Source organism: Scyliorhinus canicula, chromosome 18, assembly GCF_902713615.1.
Source record: "Scyliorhinus canicula chromosome 18, sScyCan1.1, whole genome shotgun sequence".
Taxonomy (NCBI): domain Eukaryota; kingdom Metazoa; phylum Chordata; class Chondrichthyes; order Carcharhiniformes; family Scyliorhinidae; genus Scyliorhinus; species Scyliorhinus canicula.
In genome coordinates this window covers 114,620,647-114,640,940 of record NC_052163.1, presented here as the reverse complement: position 1 = coordinate 114,640,940, position 20,294 = coordinate 114,620,647, and the positions used below count along the sequence as shown (strand labels likewise).

General features: G+C 46.8%; 1 protein-coding gene across 3 annotated transcripts in view; it reads left to right on the top strand.

Annotated features, from left to right (window-relative positions):
* Positions 1-16,268, top strand: part of cilp2 (cartilage intermediate layer protein 2) — a 48,658-nt gene extending 32,390 nt beyond the window's left edge. The window contains exons 9-10 of one of the 3 annotated variants that reach the window (XM_038777476.1): positions 9,450-11,865; positions 15,462-16,268. In XM_038777476.1, coding sequence (XP_038633404.1) covers positions 9,450-11,830 — 2,381 coding nt within the window. In that variant the 3' untranslated portion in view covers positions 11,831-11,865; positions 15,462-16,268. Of the gene's footprint in view, positions 1-9,449; positions 12,749-15,461 lie in introns of those variants that run through there. The other 2 variants (XM_038777477.1, XM_038777475.1) reach the window with 2 other exon arrangements.
* Positions 16,269-20,294: the final 4,026 nt, after the last annotated feature.

Here is a 20,294-nt window from a genome sequence, read left to right as displayed (position 1 = left end):
CCTACCACAATCACCTACCAGTCTCGGCTTAGGTTTGGTTCCATGTTGGAGCAATTATGATATATTCCAGTGATTTATCGGGAATGCTGTGGCACAGGGAGATGCATTCCTGGACTTATAGAACATGTGCACATGGAATCATTTGCCTCATTTTTTAATTGTGTTGTGCCAGATGCTCCAACAGGACTCGGGTTGTCACGGCTATACATGTGAATCTCCCCGCTTCAGCGTTTTTCCTCTCTTCCCAGGTTTCTCCCCTTGTCTCCTCTTGACTCCCACTGGGGTATGGCTTTCTCCACCCTCCCTCTCTTCCACCACTTAAACAAATGAACTGGTTATTGTAGCGTTGTTGCGTGTGGGTTGCCGCATTTCTTACAGTACAGCAGCGACCACGCTACAGAAAATAATTTTAATTGTCCGTGAAGTGCCTGAGAACATCCTTGCATAGAATTAACTGCACAGAAACAGACCACTCGGCCAAACCAGTCCAGAATGATGTATATTCTCCACTTGCGCCTCCTCCCATCCTCCCTCACTGATCAGCATAACCATCTATTCCCTTCTCTTCGTCTGCTTCCCCTCAGATGTATCTATGCCATTCATCCAAGTCGAGCCCTGTGGTAGCAGGTTCCACCATTCTCTGGGCAAAAAAGGATTCTCCTGAATTCCCTACTGGATTTATATTGATGGCCCCTAGTTTTCAGCCCTAAGGTTGTGAAAGATGTTGAGTAAATGCAAGTTTTTCTTTATTTCAGTTGTCTGTTAGAAATCATAGAATCTTAGAATAGGGAGCCATTATGCTAGGGGGGAGGTCTCTGCAGCGACGGTTTGGGAAGCTTTGAAGGCAGTGGTCAGAGGGGAATTAATCTCAATACGGGCCCACAGAGAAAAGGCGGAACGGGCTGAGGGGGATAGGTTGGTGGATGAGATACTCCAGATGGACAGAAGATACTCGGAGGGCCCGGCTACTGAGGGAGCGGCGGAGGTTACAGGCGGAGTTTGGGCTGTTGACTACAGGGAAAGCAGTGGAGCAGCTGAGGAAGGCAAGGGGGGGGGGGCGATTTATGAGTATCGTGAAAAGGCAAGCAGAATGTTAGTGCACCAGCTCAGAAAAAGGGAGGCGGCCAGGGGGATAGGGAGAGTAAAGAGTAGCGGTGGGAATACGGTCCTGGACCCAGTGGGGGTGAATGAGGTGTTTAAGGACTTTTACAGTAAATTATACGAGTCGGAACCCCCGGTTGGGGTGGAGGGGATGAGGCAGTTTTTGGATCAGCTGAGGTTCCCGAGGGTAGATGAGGATCTGGTGGAAGGGCTTAGAGCCCCAATTGAGATTGAGGAAATAATCGAGGGGCTGGAGGGCATGCAGTCGGGCAAAGCCCCGGGGCCTAACGGCTACCCAGTGGAATTCCAGAAGACGTTTTCAGAGGTATTGAGCCCACTGCGGGTGAGGACATTTAATGAAGCAAGAGAGTCCTCCCCTCAACAATGTCACAGGCCTCGATTTCATTGATCCTGAAACGGGAGAAGGATCCGGAGCAATGCAGGTCATACAGGCCAATTTCTCTACTGAATGTGGATGCCAAACTGGCTAAGATACTGGCCACAAGGATTGAGGACTGTGTCCCGGGGGTGATAGAGGACTGTGTCCCGGGGGTGATAGAGGACTGTGTCTCGGGGGTGATAGAGGACTGTGTCCCGGGGGTGATAGAGGACTGTGTCCCGGGGGTGATAGAGGACTGTGTCCCGGGGGTGATAGAGGACCGTGTCTCGGGGGTGATAGAGGACTGTGTCCCGGGGGTGATAGAGGACTGTGTCTCGGGGGTGATAGAGGACTGTGTACCGGGGGTGATAGAGGACTGTGTCCCTGGGGGTGATAGAGGACTGTGTCCCTGGGGGTGATAGAGGACTGTGTCCCTGGGGGTGATAGAGGACTGTGTCCCTGGGGGTGATAGAGGACTGTGTCCCGGGGGTGATAGAGGACTGTGTCCCTGGGGGTGATAAGAGGACTGTGTCCCGGGGGTGATAGAGGACTGTGTCTCGGGGGTGATAGAGGACTGTGTCCCGGGGGTGATAGAGGACTGTGTCCCGGGGGTGATAGAGGACTGTGTCCCTGGGGGTGATAAGAGGACTGTGTCCCGGGGGTGATAAAGGAAGACCAGACGGGATTTGTAAAGGGCAGGCAACTCAAGGCCAATGTTCGAAGGCTTCTAAATGTTGTTATGATGCCCTCAGAAGGAGGAGAGGCGGAGGTGGTTGTAGCGATGGATGCGGAGAAGGCTTTTGATCGGGTGGAGTGCAATTAGCTGTGGGAGGCACTGGGAAGGTTTGGGTTTGGTGAGGGTTTATTGACTGGGTGCGGTTGCTCTATCAGGCACCAGTAGCGAGTGTGCGTACAATCCGGCTGAGGTCGGGGTATTTTAAATTACACCGAGGGACAAGGCAAGGGTGCCCCTCTCCCCGTTACTGTTTGCCCTGGCCATAAAGCCATTGGCCACGGCGTTAAGAGCCTCTAGGAACTGGAAAGGGCTGGTTCGGGCGGGGGGGGGGGGGGCAGGGGCATGGAGCACAGGTCTCGCTCTACGCAGATGACCTGCTCTTGCAATTTCAGATCCGTTGGAAGGGATGGGGGAAGTAATGCGAATCCTGGGGGAATTTGGCAATTTTTCAGGGTACAAATTGAACATGGGGAAAAGCGAGATGTTCACGATCCAGGTAAGAGGACAGGAGGAGAGACTGGGAGAGCTGCCGCTTAGAATGGTAGGGAAGAGCTTTCGCTATCTGGGAATCCAGGTGGCCTGGAAATGGGAGGCACTGCACAAGTTAAACCTATCCCGGCTGGTAGAACAAATGAACTTCTGCAATTACTACTGGGCGGCTAAAATAGCCATGACTAGGAAGTGGGTAGTGGTCGGTATGGGAGCGGATGGAAGTGGCGTCATGCAAAAACGTAAGTTTGGGAACAATGATAGCGGCACCTCTTCCGTTCTCACCGGCCCGATATTCCACCAGGGTGGTGGCGGCTCTGAGATCTGGGGGCAGTGGAGGAGATATAAGAGAGTGGAGGGAGCATCGGTTTGGACCCCGATTTATAATAATCATCGGTTTGTACCGGGTAGGCTGGATGGTGGGTTCCGGAGATGGCAAAGGGCAGGAATTAGAAGGATGGGGGATCTATTTATAGATGGGAGCTTCCCCAGCTTGAAAGCCTTGGAGGATAAATTTGAATTGGCAGCAGGGAACGGGTAGAAGTATTTGCAGGTGCGAGACTTCTTGAGAAAGCAGGTTCCGGCCTTCCCACTGCTGCAGCCACGGGGGATACAGGACAGAGTTGTCTCCAGTACCTGGGTGGGAGAGGGGAAGGTATCAGATATTTACCAGGAGCTTTGGGATGCGGAGGAAACCCCGGTGGAGGAGCTTAAGGGCAAGTGGGAAGGCGAGCTAGTAGGAGAGATAGAGGTGGGTCTGTGGGCGGATGCCCTCAGCAGAGTTAATACATCCTCATCATGTGCCAGGCTTAGGCCGATACAATTCAAGGTCGTCCACCGGGCACACATGACTGTGGCCTGGATGAACAAATATTTTGGGATAGAGGACAGGTGTGCGGGAAGCCCAGCAAACCATGTCCACATGTTCTGGACATGCCCGAAGCTTAGAGGGTTCTGGCAGGGTGTTTTGCTAAGGCAATGTCCATGGTATTCAAAACACGGGTGGTGCTGAGTCCGGAGGTGGCGATCTTTGGAGTGTCGGAAGAGCCGGGAGTTCAAGGGGCGAAAGAGGCCGACGTCCTGGCCTTTGCCTCCCTGGTAGCCCAGAGACGGATCTTATTAATGTGGAGGGACTCAAAGCCCCTGAGTGTAGAGACCTGGGTCAGTGACATGGCTGGGTTTCTCAGTCTCGAGAAGATAAAGTTCGCCATTAGAAGGTCAATGTTAGGGTTCACCCAGAAGCGGCAGCCATTCCTCGACTTTCTTGGCGAAAATTAAACTGTCAGCAGAAGCAGAATTCCAAAGGTCGGGGGGGGGGGGGGGGGGGGGGAGGAGAGGGCCGGATTGTTGTTTTATGGTTGGGGTGTTTGAAGGTTGGGATGGGGGGGGGGGGGGGGGGGGTTTATTGTACCATGTTCATGGCATTGTTATTGTTATTATTATAAAAACTTGCAAATACCCTCATAAAAATATTTAAAAAATATAGGGAACTATCCAGCCCATGCCAGGTCACATGACGCTAATTGGAGAAACAGAAGGGAATGGCCTAGGACAAATATTTCCTCCCTCAACCAACATCACAAAAAGCAACTTACTTCACTGAACATCTCTTTCTTGCTGTGGGATCTTGCTGTGTGAAAAACAGCTGCCCCTGTAAGAACAATAACCCCACTTGATAAAAAAAAATCATTGTGATGCATTTTGAGGGACTTTTCTTCTCCCCCCCCATAAATTTAGAGTACCCAATTCATTTTTTCCAATTAAGGGGCAATTTAGCATGGCCAATCCACCTACCCTGCACATCTTTGGGTTCTGGGGACGAAACCCACGCAAACACGAGAAGAATGTGCAAACTCCACACGGACAGTGACGTATAGCCGGGATCGAACCTGGGACCTGGGTGCCGTGAGGCAGCAGTGCTAACCACTGCGCCAGCGTGCTGTCCTATTTTGAGAGACTCCTGATTCCAAGTGGAAATGTATAAATCTTCTCCGCCTAATGTGCACTGCAGCACATTTTTGAATGTAGATGTCTGTAAACCCCGAGAAGTGCATCTCAAAGTCAACCTAAAAGAAATCCATCGCCAACTGTGCCAGCAAGAAGCACTCTGCTGAATTTGTGGATGAGCACTGACTAGAAAACTAAATCTACAGAATCTGAAATTCTCACACCTGTTTGCAATTTCTGTCATAGATTCCTATGTCCGCAGTAGGAGAAACATCCCGCCAGCACCATGACAGGCAGGGAAGTGTCATGACAGCGTGACATGTTTACATGGATAATATAGGTACAGGAGAAGGCCAGTCAGCCACCTTCTGCCACTCCATTAACTCATAACTGATCTCTATCATGGCTCCAATTACTCTACTCCAGGGGTGGGCAAACTTTTCCGTGCAAGGGCCACATTCAGAAATTCACAATTTTAAAGGGCCGCATAGTGTATTAAGTAAAATAATTAATATTTAAAATAGCCAAAATAAAAGGTCTTTAAAGAAAAAAAAGCACATTTATTTGAAAAAACAAAGTAACTCAGTAAGTAACAGAACAATGTCAATGAGAATGATGCATCTGACTGCAGTCATTTACCAGTTTGTTGAAATCAGGTGTCAAGTTGCTTGTGCTGTTCCTTAACACTGACAGAAGCACAGCCTAGCCGAGTCAACGATAAAAAACGCGCGTAGTGGGGTGGATGAGTGGGGCTGCCTTATTGGTCGGTTTAGTTGGGTGTGCGACCAATAGGAGTCCAGGTTACAAACAATAATGTTTGTAACCTGGACTCCTATTGGTCGCACACCCAACTAAACCGACCAATGAGACAGCCCCACTCATCCACCCCACTACGCGCGTTTTTATGCGGCCCGCCAATGAGGTGCCCGGAGTCATAACCGGCATTTTTGAAAAGCCGCCGGGGAATAGCCGCTGAAGTAAATGCGCTTATTGAATAAGCACATTTACTTCAGCGGCTTCTCCCCAGTGGCTTTTCAAAAATGCCGGTTATGATTCCGGGCACCTCATTGGCGGGCCGCATAAAAACCTTTGTCGGGCCGTAGTTTGCCCACCCCTGCTCTACTTGGTTCGGTAATCTTTAATACCCAGGCCCCAACAAAATTCCATCACTCTCTGTTCTGCAATTTTCAACTGTCCCCACCCCCACCCTCCCACACACCCCTCCCCAGGCCTCAACAGATTTTGCGATGAAAAAGATACAGACTCCCACTATCCTCTGTGAGAGAACAGCCGAGACCTAATTTTAAGGTTATGCTCCATTGTCTCATTTCCGTTATAACTTTCTGTGCTTTACTTTCTGGGTAATATCATTAAATGGTGAATATAAGCACTTAATGGAGGTACAAAAACAAGGACTTTTAATTGAGAACTAAATTACACTAATGGTAACTGAGAAGTTGATAATAAACCTTCTTGATCTCAGATGAGTGATGTGACAAAACTCTTAGGCTTCCAAGGTCACTTCAGAGGGTCGTTAAGAGCCAAAAGCATTCATGTGGGACTGGAATCACATACAACAATAACTTGCATCTATGTAAAATCTTAGGCCGGCACGTTGGCGAAGTGGTTAACACTGCTGCCTATGGCGCTGAGGACCCAGGTTCGATTCCGGCCCCAAGTCACTGTCTGTGTGGACTTTACACATTCTCCCTGTGTCTACATGGGTCTCACCCCCACAACGCAAAAGATGTGCAGGGAAACCCCATTGGCCGGCATCAGAAAATGGGTCCGGCAGGATGGAGAATCCCACCCAAGGGTTTTGCTGGACTGATATCCAATGTTGGTCACCAAGTCCAGGTGAAAGAGATTTAGTGCAAGTGAGGAATACGGGGCAGCAGAGTTTTAATCGTATGTATGTATCTCCTATCCACCTTGAGCTTGCCTTTACGGAGGGTAGAATGATCAAGGCCGGCCAGAAGAGCGTTGGAACAGTTGGAGGTGAGCAGGAATTTCTTCAGCCAAAGGGTGGAAAATCTGGGGAACTCTTTGCCGCAGAAGGCTGTAGAGGCCAAATTACTGAGTGTCTTTAAGACAGAGATAGATAGGTTCTTGATTAATAAGGGGATCAGGGGTTATGAGAAGGCAGGAGAATGGGGATGAGAAAATATCAGCCATGATTGAATGGCAAAGCAGACTCGATGGGCCGAGTGGCCTAATTCTGCTCCTATGCTTATGGTCTAAGTCTAGAAGTAACAAAGACGTGGCTGAAGATTTCAGCAGCTCAGACAGAGCTGGAGTCGGGAGATGTTACAGAAGTGGAGATAGGCAGTTTGAGCGATGAAGTGTACATGTGATCGGAGTGAGATTAGCCGGTTATCTTCCCTAAGTGACATTAATGAACCAGCTATATTTTAAAAACCTGACAGTTTCACGATCATATGTTATTTCCAGATTTATTTTTAAAAATTGAACTAAAATTCCAAATTGCCATGGTGGAACTTAAACTGGCCTTCAAGTGGATGAATAATCAAGCCAATAACAGAAAAACTGGACTACTGTACCCTACTCCACACTTCACCTTGTCAATTCACCCTCCCTACCTCTTCTACCCAATATGTTTCCTCTACCCTTCCTCCCTCCTCTATCCTATTACTATTACCCCTCCATTTGCCCTCTACCCAGATTAGCCATGATCTTATTGAATGCAGAGCAGGCTCGAGGAGCCAAATAACCTACTCCTGCTGGCACCCTTGAGCATGTTCGTATGTATGTATCCTCCTATCCACCTTGAGCCTCCAGCCTTCCTGTATCACTTTCACCTTCATGCTTCCAATGCTGTTGACTGAGTTCAGCAAGGGCTCTGTTACAGAAACAGGCGCGGGTTGCTTAAACACCTTGACCGCTGAACCTCGACCTCTATTGACACCTGACGCTATGGACTGAATTCAGTGGCACCCCCTCCTCAAAGAGGCAAGAATATAAACTACAGCACAAACTGCGTAAAACACACTGCAGGTCTGGCAGCATCTGTGGGGAGAGACACCGATTTGCTGGTCAAACGTTAACTCTGCTTCTTCACACATTTCCTGCATTGCAACAGTGGCAACCCTTCAAACAAACTTCATTGGCTGTAAAGCACCTTGAGATGTCAGGTGGTCGTGAAAGATGCTATATAAATGCAGGCCATGTTCCTGTTTCTGTCTTCCGTTACCACCTGACCTGCTGCATTTTCCCAGCATCTTGTATAGATTGACAAGAGTGCCATAGTTTATGGGGGTTAACTGGACAGTACAGCTGAGACTACGGCCCGATAAGCCATGGTCTTATCAAATGGTGACGCAGACCCGAGGGGCCGAATAGTCTGATCCTGTTCCTAATTCATGCGTTCTGTTTTTATTTCTGAATTTCAGTGTTTGCAGTATTCAGATTTTGGGAAAGATACAATGCTTGGGCTAATAATCACCCCAAAGTATATATTTTTAAAATTAATGTTGAGTCTGGAAGCGGTTCAGCCAGTTTTAGCTGCCTGTTAATGTCCTCTGGCCCATTTTGTTGTTGTGCCACAGGTTATGTCTCTGGATTTCGATTTAACGTGGAAGAGGTTCAAAGGCAGCTGCAGTCTTTCACATTAATGTCTGCGTAAAGTTTCCCTGCAAAACCGCCAGAAGCAAAAAGCCATAAAAAAAAGAGAGAAAAAGCAACTGGTTTCAGGGTGTTGACAGATATACAGTTCCTTGCCAAAGCAGAACAAAATGTCCTTGTAGCAAAACCACCTGAAAGGTTAAACTCCTCAAAAAACTCCGAGTGCAGGTGGAGTTGGGTACAGGAATACCGCTGTGTAACTGAGCTGATGTGTACAGAAAAACATTTAAAGTATTCGTGAGGAATTAACACCTGTGTGTATTAATGGTGTGTGACTCTCACAATCGTTCTTGCACATTCCAGAAGGGAAAGTGGTGTGAGCTATCTATCCTTCTCCAAAGGTTCCTTGATTGAAATAAGGCACATTTTTACCGTTGAAACTAAAGGCATTAGCGAGTTGGGTGTTAATTTCTTTCTTCATTTACAAATCCATGGGTGCAGAGGAGATTTACCAGTATGTTGCAAGCTATGGAGGGAAGATCTTATGAGGAAAAGCTGAGGGACTTGAGGCTGTTTTCGTTAGAAAGAAGAAGGTTAAGAGGTGACTTAATAGAGGTATGCAAGATGATCAGAGGATTAGATAGGGTGGACAGGGAGAGCCTTTTTCCTCGGATGGTGATGGCTAGCACGAGGGGACATGGCTTTAAATTGAGGAAAGATAGATATAGGACAGATGCCAGAGGTAGGTTCTTTACTCAGAGAGTAGTAGGGGCGTGGAATGCCCTGCCTGCGACAGTAGTGGACTCGCCAACATTAAGGGCATTTAAATGGTCATTGGATAAACATATGGATAATAATGGAATAGTGTAGATAGGCGGTGCAACATCGAGGGCCGAAGGGCCTGTACTGCACTGTAATATTCTATTGTTCTATTGATAGAGGAAAGAGTGCTACTAACTAAACCACCTATTGTCAATTCAGGAGAGACTTCTTTACCCAGGGAGCGGGTGAGAATGTTCAAGACAAATAGTATAGATGAGGTTAAGGGGAAGCTAGATTAAGCACACAATGGAGAAAAGAATAGCAGGATGCGTTGATAGGGTGAGAGATTGAGGGGTGGGCCAGACCCTCAAGTGGGGGCATCCACAACTGCATGAACTTGAATGTGTCTCTCAGAATTCTGTAACCTTTTCTTTCTTGTCTCTCTTTCCTCAGCCAAAGGACAATCAAATTGCAACTCAGAACCACTGAACCATTTGATCAAACTGCCGGGGAACTGCTTTCAGAAGGCGACCAATTCCTTCTACTACAACGTCGGCAAGTGTCCCAACAGCAGGTGTGCTGGGGACCTGGATTTTGACCTCCGTTGCAAGGACAGCACAAGCTATTGCTGTGGAGTGAAGCAGATGAAGCTCGCGGAGATTACGTGTCAGGGCTACACCCTCCCTGTCAAGGTGGTGGCAAGCTGTGGCTGCAAGATGTGCCTGGAGCCCAAAGTATTAATCAGAGGGAGGGCAGTGGCGGCTGATAATGGGGAGCCACTTCGATTCGGGAAGATCTTTGTTGGCAATGAGCGAGTTGGCCTGACGGGTTATAAGGGGACCTTCACCATACAGGTCCCTCACGAAACGGAAAGGCTGGTGGTCCAGTTTATTGACAGGATGAATAAATTTGTGGACACTGTTAAGGTCTTTCCTTTCGACAGGAAAAGTGGTGCCATGTACTTTGATGTTAAGCTATTGAGGAAATCGAAGCCAATAGTGGTTGACTCCACTAAAGGCATCACCATACCACTGGGAGAAATGGAAGGCGAAGACACTGTTGGAAAGCTAGAAATTGCTCCTAACTCATTCCACAGAAGCAACGGGGAAAGCTACAGTGGAAAAGTCAAGGCCAGTGTGACCTTTCTGGACCCAAGAAACATCACCCTCGCCTCGACTGCGTCGAGCGACCTGAACTTTGTGGATGAAGAGGGGGACATCCTACCACTTAGGACCTATGGCATGTTCTCGGCAGACTTCCGGGAGGAATTATCGAACGAGATCCTTGAAGCCTCCAGCGTTACAGTATATCTGGACACCGCCAGCGTCAAGATGCCAGAGCATGTGGAGAAAATGAGGCTGTGGTCCTTGAATCCAAGCACTGGTTTCTGGGAGGAGGAGAGCCTCTTCCACGTCGAGAAGAGAAAGCGTAACAAACGCGAGGAGAGGACATTTTTGATCGGTAACATGGAGATCCGGGAACGCCGTCTTTTCAACCTGGACGTTCCAGAAGCCAGACGCTGCTACGTGAAAGTAAGGGCCTACATGAGTGAGAAGTTCCTTTCTGGTGAGCAACTGGAGGGCGTTGTGGTCTCGTTGATTAACCTGGAACCTTTGCCAGGCTATACAGCCAATCCTCGGGCTTGGGGTCGTTTTGACAGTGTCATAACAGGTCCTAATGGGGCCTGCCTTCCTGCCTTCTGTGACGCTGCTAGGCCGGATGCCTACACAGCCTACGTTACAGCTGCCCTTGGATCGGAGGAGCTGGAAGCCGCTGCCTCAAGCCCTAAAATGAACCCCAACATCATTGGAGTCTCTCAGCCCTTCCTAGGAAAACTTGACTACAGGAGAACAGACCATGACGATGAGCAGCTGAAGAAAACGGCCTTCAAGATTAATCTCGCAAAGCCCAATGCAAATAATATTGACGAGACCAACGGCCCGATATACGCGTACCAGAATGTAAGAGACTGTGAGGATGCCCCTGTCTCAGCCAACCATTTCCGATTTTACAAAGTAGAAAAGGACAAATATGAGTACAACGTGGTGCCTTTCGAGGAGAATGACTTGACCAGTTGGACCGGGGACTATCTCTCCTGGTGGCCTAATCCTCAGGAGTTCAGGGCCTGCTACATCAAGGTCAAAGTTAATGGGCCACTGGAGGTCATGGTAAGATCACGCAATAGCGGCAACACTCACCCAGAGACCATGGGGCAGCTGTATGGCATCCGTGATGTGCGTAGCGTCCGGGATATGATCAACCACAACATTTCAGCTGCTTGCCTCGAGTTCAAGTGTGGTGGCATGCTGTTTGACCAAAGCTCTGTTGACCGCACCCTGGTGACGGTGATCCCTCAGGGTAACTGCAGACGAACTGGGATTAATAACTTGCTGCAAGAATACTTGCACAGACACCCTCCATTGGCTGTCAACAATGACACAGCGGCTTTCAGTATGCTGGCCCCCGTTGATCCCTTGGGTCACAACTATGGAATCTACACCGTTACCGATCAAAATCCAAGGCTGGCCAAGGAAATTGCCATAGGCCGCTGCTTTGATGGCACCTCCGATGGCTTTTCCCGAGAAATGAAGGTTGATCTGGGAAATGCTGTGACCTTCAGCTGTCAGGAAAAGCATGTGACCCGCCAGAGCCTCTTCCAGCGAATCCAGGACTCTCCAGCTGACACACTGATGGAGATTGGGGCAGAAATGAGGAGACAGGCCCAAATCCGACCTGCGCAATCTCGGATTGTAGCCTATCCCTCCGGTCAAAGGAGTCGTAGGGCTCGGATTGTCAACAGAAGCATAAGAAGGAGTGGACTTCCCAGACAGTAGATTACAGTGAACTTTTCCTGATCCTCAAATGATAGGTATATTATAAAATCTGTACATAGTGAACTCCACAGTGATATTCTTGTTTACTAAGGGTCACTTGGTTGGTCAACAAGTGAGAAATTCTTCAGCATTGTATACAGTCAATCAAGGCCATACTCAAACCATGTATATTGCATATTCTGTAAGGGCACATTGGTGTACCATCCTTTCACCCCTGGGATTCGGAACAGTATTCGCCACCAAAATTATGGGATGGGAGTCCCTGCTCCCTGTTGGTTACAGATGAACACTGGTAAGATGGGCAGAGGGTGTCTCAAAGCAGTTCCTTGTGGGGTTGGGCCTGTAGCATGAAACTATCCATAATTTCACTCATGCTGACAGCATCGCCCAGAGGATTCAAAAATATGTTGGATGTGGGGCACAGGCCATTTAATGGTGTGATGGCGATGTGTTGGTTGGGTGGAGCCATCATCATCTAAAATGCCATTTCAAGTGGCGTGGGAAACCATAGTCTTCCAAATATTTTGATCATAGTAACAATGGATGACCTGGTTATTGGAGTTCTGGCGAAGCCTGTCTTTAATGTTGTCTAGCTGTTTCCTTCACTGTTGGCCTCTTCCTCTTTAATCCTCCTGGTAGTTAATAGACACTCCAACACCTCTGTACGGATAACATGAACTCCATTTGTCTTCTTTTCATATAATTTAAGAGTTGTCTTCTTCTTCCGGCCTCATTCATTACTTTGTTAATTCTTTGCTCCATCCAGCTTCCTCATGGGGTTCTTCTTTTTAAAAAAAATTTAGAGTACCCAATTCTTTTTTTCCAATTAAGGGACAATTTAGCGTGGCCAACCCACCTACCCTGCACATCTTTGGGTTGTCGGGGGTGAGACCCACGCAGACACGGGGAGAATGTGCAAACACCACATGGACAGTGACCCAGAGTCGGGATCAAACGTGGGTCCTCCGCGCCGTGAAGCAGCAGTGCTAACCACTGTCCCACCATGCCACCCCAACTCATGGGGTCCTTCTTAAGCACCACATTTCAAAACCGTTGATTTTCTTCCTCTTTCCCAATGCTCCAAGCTTCACATTCCTAATCCATCACTGGCCAGACATAACATTTTAGAACATACATCCTCCTTTTCAGACTCAAGCTGGTGTTTCTGAGAATGTTGCTTAATTTTGTCAGAAGAACACTTATGGCTTATCCGATCCTTTTTTGGATTTGAGTATTGCTTTGGAGATCAGATGTTACTATGCTTCCTAGATAGTTGGATACATCGATGTGTTGTAACTTGCTTCCATTTACTGTGATATTATGGTACGGTAGTGCCAAAGCCAAAGGACATTCCAGTGTGCAACGTCACGGTAAATGGAAGCAAGTTGGATAGAGGGTGCATTAGTGAAGGATCTGGTAGTGTAGCAGTTTTATTGGGCTAGTGATTCAGGCAACAGGGGTTAAAACCCCCACCATGGTAGTTTGAGATGTTGAATTCCGTTTTTTTAAAAAACTCTTTTGAAAGAAAAAACTCACCATCAAGCTGTTACAATGTTTTAAAAATCCAACCTGTTCACAAACATCCTTTGGGAGAAGGAAGCCAGCTCTCCTTATCTGGCCTGTGCCCGTATGAGACTCCAGTCCCACAGCAAAGCATGAGCGGACGTGGGTGGGAGAGGGGCGAGAAGCAAATAGTTTTTGGAGAAACGAAGTAACCTTTCTGTACTTTACAAGATGCAATTGTTAAACTGCGGGGTGTTCAGTTTCGGAAATAATTCAATTTAGCTTAACTACTTTTTATGGGAGCAGTGAGACTGGTATAAAACAAAATCTGCACAAGACATGTCCTTTGTGTTGGAAATTCCTACTTGCTGTTCGGAGGGTTGACGACACAGTTAGCACATTAAGCAATCTAACAAGTGTTGGTAACATAGGGTGAAACTAAGTCAGTTAATCAGAACACATCTGGGGCAATAGCTGCATTGCAAGTAGCTGCTCGCTTTGTTCTTCAAATGAGGAGCAACAGTTGGATTGGAACCTGGGGCGGGATTCTGCAATAATGGAGCTATGTACCCACGCCCGCGAGGAAACGGGAGCAAATCAGTCTGGACTTTCTTGGAGAAAGTCCAGAGTGATTCTCTGTTTTGAAAGGAGCTAGCAGGGCCCCAGAATAGTTCTCGCAGCTCCAGCTGCTGATATGGGGCTCTGCACTTCTGGCCGTGTGGTCCGCGCATGCGTGCGGCGGCTGCGTGTGGTGGCGGCCCCGCACAACATGGCGGACCCACACAGCTGGCCAGCCCTGTAAGTATAGGCCCCCCTATCCCCAGACCGTGCAGGTCCGCCAATCGGTGGCCCCCGATCGCGAGTCTGGTTGTTTTGGAGGCCTCCCCTGGTGACAAATCCCACCTGCCCCCCACCAGGGCGGCCGCGGACTGGGTCCGCAGCCGCCCTCCGAACTCCTGCCAGGTGGAACCATGAGTGAACCACGCCGGCGGGAATTCGGCCAGTTGTTGGCGGAGAATCGCCGCTGGGACCTCTTTCAATGGCTCCCGACTGGGGCCACGTCGGCCGCGCACACACGACTGGCGCCGATTTTCTGGTCTGCGGAGAATCGCGGGAAGGCGTCAGACCCGATCACGGGTCTGATGCCCCATTCCCTCTCTCCCCCCCCCCCCCCCCCCCAACGCCGAGCGCGATTTCGGCACGGGGAATCCCGCCCCTGGTGTCTGAGTTATACCATTACTCTCCTGTTCCAGCAGAATGGAAACTGTTTTACGATGATACAAACGCACCCTCAAACATTGAAGTGGGACTCCTAAAAAAGTTTGAACCTTTGCTTTCCAAACCATCCCCCGGTCTTATATTGTTCAGCAGTTCCTCTGTTCCAATCTAGCTCCTGACAATGGAATTCTTGAATTAAAATGCTGGTATCAGTAAAGTGACCATGAAGGTGCGAGATTGTTGTAAAATCCCACTAATGTCCCTTTTGGGAATGAAGCTTGACATCCTTGCCTCTCTGGCTTCCAGCTCCATGCCAGCTTTGTTAACTCTTAACTGTCTTCTGCAGTAGCCTAGTCAGTTTTGTATCAATTGATAATAGCAACTTGCATTTATGTAGCACCTTTAACATCGTGAAATGTCCCCATGTGCTTCATAGGTATGCTAGCAAACAAAACTTGTGGCGAGCCACTTCAGGAGATATTAGGGCAACTGACCGAAAGTTTGGCCAGAAAGGTATACAGGTTTTCAGGAGCATCCATCTTAAAGGAGTAGAGAGGCAAAGACATTTACAGAGGCAATTCTAGAGCTTAAGGCAGCTGAAGTCATTGCCGCTATTGGTGGCGGGATGGAAATCAAGGATGCACAAGAGGCCAGAGTTGGAGGAGTGCAGAGATCTTGGAGGGCTGTTGGGCTGGAGGAAGTTACAGAGATGGGTAGGGGTGACTTTGGCACCTGGGGATGGGCAAATAACACAGAGGTCGCACTGAGGTCCATATCTTTAAAGTGAATAAAAACTAAACTACAAAGGCTCCAAAGAATGCTCAGTCTTGAAAATGTTAATCCAGTCTAGATTAGAATTGGCTCTTCCGTTGCATCTCAAATATATGGAATCTTTCTTTTTAATTTGCAGAAATAAAATCCAATCTCTCTACAACATTACAACAGTGACAAATCTTCAAAGTACCTCATTGGCTATAAAGCACTTGAGAGGACATCCAGAGATCATGAAAGGCACCATATCTTCACACTTTGTCATCCTCTCTGATTAGTTTCAGTATCTCTTCCTACGCTCTTCAGCCGTGGGGCTTGGCCCTGCCCCTAAGTGTTTCAAGGCAAATATAAATGAAAAAAACACCCTGCATTGTAAGCCACACTACAACCATATAATTGCAGCAGGTTGGGCCAACAAAATTGAAAGATCTTAGGAAAGGAAGCTAATGTTGTATTCCAGGGATGTCATAATTGCCAAGAACAAGAGAAATATTACATCTGAGGTTAAGATTATCAAATGAAATTTTGACATGTTTTATGTTCAATTTTCCCAAGGGATTCGACAATGGGGATTACTATTTTGCCATAGTATTTAGTGTTTTCCATATTACATTCAGAAGCATTTCATTGGTTCTAAAATGCTTTGGGACATGGTCTATGTAAATACAAGTTCCTTTTTCCTCCCTTTCACTGTAGAAGACAACTATTATTAAGTCTTTGACTGGAGCTATCTATTTTAATCCCATTTCCCTGCCCCACACTGATTTTTCTGATACATTTTTCCGCTTCAAGTGCTTGTACCATTCTCTTTTGAAATGAATTCCTACCTCATGGACAGCACGGTGGCACAGTGGTTAGCATTGCTTCCTCACAGCTCCAGGGACCTGGGTTCAATTCTGGCCTCGGGTGACTGTCTGTGAGGAGTTTACACTTTCTCCCCGTGACTGTGAGTGTTCCGGGTGCTCCAGTTTCCTCCCACAGTCCAAAGATGTACAGGTTAGGTGGATTGGCAATGTTAAATTGTCCTTAGTGTCCAAAAGGCTAGGTCGGGTTATGGGGATAGGGTAGGAGCCGTGGGCTTAAGTAGGGTGGTCTTTCCAAGGGTCAGTGCAGACTCGATGGGCCGAATGGCCTCCTGAAATGAAATGAAAATTGCTTATTGTCACGAGTAGGCTTCAATGAAGTTACTGTGAAAAGCCTCTAGTCGCCACATTCCGGCGCCTGTTCGGGGAGGCTGGTACGGGAATCGAACCGTGCTGCTGGCCTGCTTTAAAAGCCAGCGATTTAGCCTCTGCACTCTAAATTCTATGATTCAATTATCCTTTCACTCCATCTTATGAGTCGGAAAGTCATGTGTTTGTGTCCCACTCCAGAGATTTAGCACATAATTCAGGCTGAGACTCCTGTGCAGTAGAAAGAATGCCGCACTGTCAGAAGTGCCATCATTCAGATGAGCTGTTGATCTGAAGCCTGTCAGTTCTCTTTGGTGGCTGTAGAAAAAGAACTTCCACAGTACTATTTGAGAAAAGACTGGGGAGTTCTCCTGGCCAATATTTATCCTTCAACCAATACCAAGAACAAATGATCTGGTCATTAGCGCATTGTATTTTTGTGGGAGCTTGCGGTGTACAAAATGGCTGCCATGTTTCCTACATTAGGACAGTAACTACACTTGGAAAAAGTACTTCATTGGCTGTAAAATGCTTTGGAACAGCGCGAGATTGTGATGTAAACTGTATAAATGAAATTTCTTTCATTTATTTATGAATCTTTGTAAGCAGCAACTAGAGTGGCAGAATGGCACAATTATCATCACATTGCTACAAGGTCTCTCTACGTTCAGGTCCCTACTGGTCTTCATTGTGAAGTGTTCCATATCCTCACTCTGCTGCGGCACTTTTTAGACCAGAGATTTAATCAGCCTCAACTTGAACTAATTATGTGCGAGAGCATAACCATAGGCCTTCAATGTAACCAAGAAATCAAATTGCGTATTCAAAATAATCCTCTTTATCCAAGGAGTGGTAAGAATCTCAGACGTGGTATCCCAAGGAGTGGTTGAAGTACTGTAAATGCAAATATTGAGAAGCTAGACATGCATATGAGGAGGGTGAGGGATACGATGGTAGATTTAAATGAGAAAAGATGAGGAGGCTTGAGTGCAGCATAAACACAAATATGGGTTGGCAGGACCAAATTACCTGTTTCTGTACAGTATTTGAGGATTAGTAATCCAGGCACCCAGGGTAATGCTCTGGGAACCCTGGTTCAAATCCGCCATGGCAGAAGGTGAAATTTGAACTCAATAAATAATCTGGAATTAAAGGTCTAATGATGACCATGAAACCATTGTCAAATGTCATGAAAACCCATTGGGTTTGCTAATGTCCTTTAGGGAAGGAAATCTTCTGTCCTTACCTGGTCTGGCCTACATGACTCCAGATCCACAAATGTGATTGACTTAAAAAATACCACTCATCGAGGATAATTAGGGACGGGCAACAAACACTGGCATTGCCTGCGACTTCCACATCCCATGATACAAGAAAGAAAAAAAAAATCCAATGTAGTCCTGTGAAAGTTGATTGCTTAAGTCGATATTTCAGCATCTTCCAAAGTATTATGTTGATAAACCAATAACCAGCCTCAGCATTGGCTATACTTTCAGAACTTCAAGTGATTCAGTATCACAACAGCTTTAATAAACCGTTGCTAATGCCAAATTGCACTGGGAGATCTAATCATTCATATGTCGATATAGAGGCCAATTTTAGAGTCAGTTTTGGATCGTCACACTCCATTTGCAATGCAAGTTTAGCATTGGTGAGAAGCAATTTAGGTTTCATCCACAAGTTAAACCTACAGAGTGTGATTGCGCTATTTGTGGCTTGCATGGCCATTAACTAGATCCTACTGACAAAATGTTGGTGTTTATATAGCACCTTTAACATAGTAAAACTTCTCAAAGGGTCTTACAGAGAGTTATCAAACCAAATTTGACACCGAGACACAGGGTATATTAGGGCAGTTGACTAGAAGCTTGTACAAACAGGCAGGTTTCAAAAACTATCTGAAAGGAGGTTTAGTGAGGAAAGTACAGTCTTAATGAAGGTATAGTGGGGCAATGGTAATCTGGGTTGTGCAAGAGACCAGAAGTGGAGGAATGCAGAGATTTTGGAAGGTTGTAGGGTGGGAGGAGGTTACAGCATTAGGTAAAACGGGATCACTGATCTGTCTGGATTACATTCAACTAGATCCTACCAAAACTTTGCCGTCAGAAGGAGATTGGATCTCATCCAGGTCTCAGAGATGAAACAATAGTACTGTGCCAGAACAAAAAATACAAACATGATCTGTTGCAACTAAAAAGGAACAAATTGCCCAGCTGGAAACACTGTTTATTTAACTTCTTTTGGCAGTCTTTGAGGTAATCCCAATCTGGTCGTCTCATCCAACTGAATTTTAAACTTAAAGCAACACTTCAGTATATGTAAATAATTGTATAATTTATTTACTGCATGTTTATGTTTGTACCTTTAGTTTACTTTTTGTCATTCTTTAGATAAATGTACTGTACTGTGCATTGTTGTATTACAGAAAACAGTAATACCGTTGTTCTGTCCTGTAGAGAATAATTTACTGTTTTGCTTCATTCTCTCATCCTCATTAACTTATTCAGCCGTAGAGACAAACACAAATGTTTGCACATATTATATCCAAGGGTATGCTTGCACACTTGTGCTAATTAAAGTACTGTAGAATTTCCAGTCAGATGACTGGGGGAGGGGTGGAGGGTTAAACCCCAACGCATCCTTGGAGAACACCAGCTCCTTTCCTTTTCAATCTTGACTCCTCTTCAAGACACTCTCCAAAGAACACAGGTTGGCATGTGTTAGGAGCTGGACTTGAGGCACTTGTATCTCCCTAGTGAGATGCTGGCACAAAGTGGAGTGTAGGCTGACTATCAGAATGATCACATTGAATGATGAGGGGGTTTGAAGGGCTATACAGTCTACTCCTGTTCCTATTTCCTGTGCTCTTCCAACCAACACGTTATATTTAATTACACCAGTACTACATACAAGATGTCTAGAGTCTCAGAATGTTTGCTGTTTAACAGCACCTTACAGCAGAGAAGGTTTGTTGAGACTGTGCCGGAAATAACTATTGAATAGTCCCAGTATTCTCCTGCTCTCTCTCCATATTCCTGCAAAGGTTTCCTTGGCAAGTATTTATCCAATTCCCTTTGGAAAATTACTATTGAATCTGCTTCCTCTGCCCTTCAGGGCAGTGCCTTCCTGATCATAGCTCACTGCATAGAAACGTTTCTCCTCATCTCCCCTCTGACCTTTTTAAAAATAAATTTAGAGTACTCAATTATTTTTTTATTCCAATTAAGGGGCAATTTAGCGTGGCCAATCCACCTAACCAGCACATCTTTGGGTTGTGGGGTTGAAACCCATGCAGACACAGGGAGAATGTGCAAACTACACACAGTGACCCAGGGCCGGGATTTGAACCTGGATCCTCAGTGCCGTAGTCCCAGTGCTAACCACTGCGCCACCGTGCTGCCCCCCTCTTGACCTTTTTGCCAATTACCTTAAATCTGTGCCCTGTTCACCAACCCTCCTGGCAGTGGAAACAATTTATCCCCATTTACTTTATCAAAACTCCTCACAGTTTTGAACACCTCTATTAACTCTCCCCTTAACCTTCTCTGATTTAAGGAGTACAATCCCAGTTTCTCTCGTCCAGTATCTGAAGTCTCTCATTTCCGGAATGTTCTGCCAATCTCCTATGTGCGCTCTTTGAAATCTAGATTGGCTCCTTTTAAGACCAATCAATTTTGCGTGGAGGGCAATTCTCGCACATTGCCACGGTGTTTGCCTGTGACCGCTTCCTAATGTACCTGTCACTTTTATATTGTGTTATATTCAGCCAGTTGCTCAGTCTGATGTTATTTGCTGAACCA